The sequence below is a fragment of the Monodelphis domestica genome, chromosome 2 (assembly GCF_027887165.1).
Source record: "Monodelphis domestica isolate mMonDom1 chromosome 2, mMonDom1.pri, whole genome shotgun sequence".
Taxonomy (NCBI): domain Eukaryota; kingdom Metazoa; phylum Chordata; class Mammalia; order Didelphimorphia; family Didelphidae; genus Monodelphis; species Monodelphis domestica.
This window is the reverse complement of record NC_077228.1, coordinates 268,479,711-268,484,747: the sequence shown is the minus strand read 5'-3', so window position 1 is coordinate 268,484,747 and position 5,037 is coordinate 268,479,711. Positions and strand designations below refer to the sequence as shown.

The 5,037-nt window shown below is 36.9% G+C and overlaps 1 protein-coding gene across 1 annotated transcript; it reads left to right on the top strand.

Annotated features, from left to right (window-relative positions):
* Positions 1–3,904: 3,904 nt before the first annotated feature.
* LOC130457002 (olfactory receptor 2B11-like) lies at positions 3,905–4,717 on the top strand. The gene has a single exon (XM_056814843.1). The coding sequence runs from the start codon at positions 3,905–3,907 to the stop codon at positions 4,715–4,717; it is 813 nt and encodes a 270-aa protein (XP_056670821.1).
* The last annotated feature ends 320 nt before the right edge of the window (positions 4,718–5,037 follow it).

The following is a 5,037-nucleotide window of genomic DNA, read 5'->3' as shown; positions in this document are numbered from 1 at the left end:
TTTTGGCTGTATTGGTTTTGTTTGTACAAAACTTTTAAAATGTTATGTAATTGAAATTATCCATTTTAGTCCCCATGATCCTTTCTGTCTCTTGTTTTGTCATAAACTCTTCCCTTATTCATAGATATGTAGACTCTAAATGATCATCCTAGGGCAAACATCAATAACATCAAAATAGATTCTGATCAAGGACACATGTAACACCCAGTGGAATTGTGCATCAGCCACAGGAAGGGTGGGGAGAAGGGAGGGAGGGAAAGAATATGACTCTTGTAACCAAGGAATAATGTTCTAAATTGACTAAAAAAAAAGATAGACAATAGAGTAAAGAATCTCTTTCACAATAGTTGACTTTTGTAAAAGTTCTATGTGGCATAGAGAAATATGTGTGTTCATTCAGTGCCCCATTTAGGTGAAACCATAAAACTTTTAACTATAGTTTCTCCACATAGTTGTTCAGTTCCATATTTTCCCTATTATCTTTCTACTTTTCTTCTAGACTTCATCAAAACTGACATAGGCATATTGAATTCTCCTGTCACTATTGTGTTACTGTTAATATCTTCTTGAAGTTCAAATCATGTTTCCCTTATGCATTTGGATAAACTAAGGCTTTGATACATGTAAGTTTATAAATGGTACTGTTGTCTATGTTTCCTTTTAAAATAATATAGTTTCTTTGGTCATCCCTTTTAAGTTTTTGAATATTTGTTTTTGCATTGCCCAATAATTTGATGGCAATTCCTGCTTTCTTTTATTTGTTTGATGCATTATACAATTTTTCATCCCTTCAGTTTTAATATACATACACACACAATCTTTTTTAAAAAATATTTCTTATAAGCAACAGATTTTAGGGTTTTGTCTATCTGTCACTCTTTTTCATTTTATTGAATTTTGTAATCGATTTGCATAAAAAAACCCTTACCTCCTGTATGTTAGTTGCAAGGCAGAAGAATTGTAAAGGCTAGGCAATGGGGGTTAAGTAACTTTTCCAGAGTCAGACAGCTAGGAAGTATCTGAGGTCACATTTGAACCCAGGACTTCCTGCCTCTTGCCTGGGTGAAATGCTAATTGTCATCTGTATCCTTCCTTACTATTTAGAGAGGAAAAAAATAACTGATGTAATATGAAGCAACATGTAAACAGCTAGTAGATACTGATTCTCTAGGGAGATTCTCCCCTTTACCAACCTCTGAAGAATCTTCCCAAGGATCTGGAGGAACAATGTTAATTATCTGTGAGTAAACCTGAGTCCTAGAAACTCCATGAGGAGAAATTCATCAATGTCTCCAAAGTCCTAGGATCCTCGGGGAAAAATAGTTCACCCTTTTCTTTTTGCTATTTTAGGCAGTTTCATGCTTGCTAAAGTCTAAAGACTACTTTCCAAGCTAAAACTAAAGGAACAATATTCGTTTTTGTTTCTAACAGGACTTGCTGAATCTTATCTCAACTCTTTCTGCTCACTAATACTGCAACTGGCTGCAAGAAGTTGCCTTTTCCAAACTGAGATGAATAGAGGTATGTCCTCCTAGTTCTGTTCCTCCCCCTTCAGACTTGCCTTTAGTAGCAATGTATTTTCTTGCTAAGAAGGAGCTAGAAGTTGAAGTTTTGAGATCAGTTGGCAGGACAGAATAGCCAACTGGGTCAGATAAAACCTTAGGCTAGCCAACTTAGAGATAGAGTTTTCAGGGATGATGACCATTGCTGACCTCTTCTATCCTCAATCTTTAAAAAAGCTTAATTGATCTGTGTAGGAGCCCACCTATTAGAGGGTAGCCCTGACTTGCCAATTTTTGAAGATTCTCATCCAAATTTGACTTTTAAAATGTTTCTTGGACTTACACATGCTTCGTGATCTCCCTCCTGGTCAATAGTCATATTTGACATGAGTGTCTGATGATTTTTTCTCTGAAAGTAGCTGTGCCAAGTGACCTTGACTTAAAGAGCAGACTCTCAAGATTAGAGCCAATTAGTTCAACTGAGACTATACAATTATTAGTTAAAATTTCTAATAGATGGCTAGAAATTCCTTGAACACTATCAATCTTACACCATTTAAATCCAACTCAGTATCTATTAGGTGAACATTATTTCAAGGAGACACAACAAAATCAAATAACTGTAATGTTATGAGTTCTTTGATGGTTCTATGTGAATATCAAATATGTATCCATTTCAATTCTTCCCTTTTGTGAGGAATCTTTGCTTCCCTTTGGGTTGTAGAAAATGAAGTATAAACTAGAAAATAGCAAAAACCTGTGTAAATTTGTAATTCCCTTGTCATAAGTAATTTTGTGTAGCTGAATTCATAGTCATTCTGCCAAAGGGGAGAAATAAATATGTTCTATTACAAGTTCTAGAGAACTAGATCAGAACTAAGGACATTTTCACTTTTCCTGTTGGAGGGAGACTTTTCAGTCAGCTAAAAGCCATGATCCCAGTACAAGGCAGGGTCCATTATGGCTATGTTCCTTGGATCAGAGTTTCAAGGCTCCTTTTGGAGCTGGCTCCCGTGCATCTAAAACAGGTTGGGTTTTGAAGGCTTGTGGGTACAACCAGGGAAGTGACATTAGGGGGAATTTGGAGGTGGAAAGTGAAGTAGATGGGTGGGGATGTCCAATTACAAATGAACCTTTCAAAAACGTTAATAGGACTTAGGCATTCCAAGGGTCAGCATCCACACTCACAACAGCAGTTTGCAAGTTCATTTCGATGTAATTAATTTTACCACCCATACATAGAACACATTAGTTGAAAAAACAATGACAATTTTATCAACTAGCATAGCAAATAAAGTGATAAAAAAATTTATCCATTCACATCTTGAGTATACACTTAGGGTACACGATCCTACCATTTGGCATATGACTAGGGGGAAAGGCACACCAATAATGGAGAATAAGTTTGAACAGGAAATATACATCCCAACTATGCATTTAGAGACATATGACCAAGCAGCATGTGTGAAAAGATACCTTCCAGGAACTATGTCTAGAGTAAGTAAATGGAGAGCACAAATACAGAGGAAGTAGTTGGGGTGCTACTGAGGCTGGGGTAACTCATACTTCATCCTGCTATCCATGTTTGCTATTACATTGCTCACTGCTCTCTTCCAGATAGTGTTTTTGATCTCTTCTGGGCATCAAATTGTCTCTTGAACATCTTGGATGGTTTGGGGGTTACTACATAGTCATATAATGTCATATAGAGCCTTTTCTCCTAAAAACAATCTACTAAGCTGTTTGTTCCTAACTAATAAAATTATTTCCTTAGTAAGGGTGTACCTGCCTTTTTCTAATTTAGCACAAAGCTATAAACCATCAGACCTAGCCAGGAAAAGCTAACAAAGGATGGAAGAATACCTCCAGGATAAGAATAGATTTATCCTCATTTTACTCAGTGTTTTTTAGATTGGTTTGAAGGTCATGGTCCCAGATTACTATCTGACTCAGGGTTAGGAAATGCCTTTTAATTAATACCCTATTTCATTCTGAATGGGAGCCTGTATCTAAACAGTACTGGTAAAACAATATGAATATTTCTCTTCAAACTCCCTTTTCAAAATATTTTAAACTATTTTTTTATTTACTCTTCATCAACCTTGTATTTTCTTTAAAGGTCTGATTATTTCAAGAAAAGAACCTTCAGTAGATTAAAATATTTCTTCTAGTAAATCGTGATTTTAAAATTTTCTTCCTATGATGGATGGTATGCTTGTACTTGCTACCTCGCTTAGGAAAGCAAATATCTGAAATTTTAGTTCTCACATGTTTCCATTGATTTTAGAACTTTTCCTGCCCTACACTTTCTATCATTCTTGTCTTTATTGATGCCATCAGGTGACTCCCAGCAAAGTGACATGCAGTACATAAATGGAAGTTTTCTGGATAATTTCATTCTAATGGGTTTCTTCAACTACCCATGGCTGGATCTATCCCTTTTCCTCATCCTTTTCATTTCCTACATCTTCACTTTAATAGGGAACATTGCTATCATCCTTGTCTCTCAACTTGATACGCAACTTCACAGTCCAATGTATTTTTTCCTCACTAATCTCTCTTTTCTGGATGTCTGTTTCACCACAACTACTGTGCCCCAGATGCTGGTCAATTTAGGAGGTCCAAACAAAACAATTACTTATGTGGGCTGTGTAGCTCAAGTCTATGTGTTTCAGTGGCTAGGATGTACTGAATGTGTCCTTCTAGGCATGATGGCCTTGGATCGCTATGTGGCTGTCTGTGAACCTCTGAGATACTCTGTTATCATGCATGATCAGTTCTGCCTACAATTGGTCACCACTGCCTGGCTTATAGGTTTGGCCAATTCATTGCTGCAGTCCACGCTCACAATCCAGCTACCCCTGTGTGATCACAGAGCACTGGACCATTTCTTTTGTGAATTGCCCAGTCTCCTTAAAATGGCTTGTGTAGACACCACAGTCAATGAGATTACCTTGGCATTGGTTGCCACCTTCTTGGTTTTTGGTCCTCTTTCCATGATCTTCATCTCTTACTGCTACATTATTCAAGCTGTGCTTAGAATCCCCTCTGCTGATGGAAGGAACAAGACCTTCAATACCTGCTCTTCACACCTATTAGTAGTGTTTCTTTTTTATGGTCCTGGCATCTACATCTATATGCAGCCTTCAGGAAGTGGTTCTCAAGATTTGTCCAAGTTCTTGACTCTTTTACTGTGTCATCACCCCCTTGGCTAATCCCTTCTGAGGAATAAGGAAGTAAAGGGAGCACTGAGGAGACTTCTGAAGAAAGGCTTCTTGATCAAGCAAAGATAAGAAGAGAGATGTATTTTTCATGAATCTGTGATGTACCTATGGCCATCATCCCAGGAGACCAAAAGGCTTCATTTATTTCCCTTGTCAATTCCTTCACTTGACTTTCTTTAAAATCCTGAGAAAACCTCATTTCTTTGAAGAAAACTTTCTGATTAACAATATGCACAATATTGCTTAATTTATTAATCCAATACTATGTATCTTAAGCATTTCATACATATATTGTATTCAGGATGCAGACA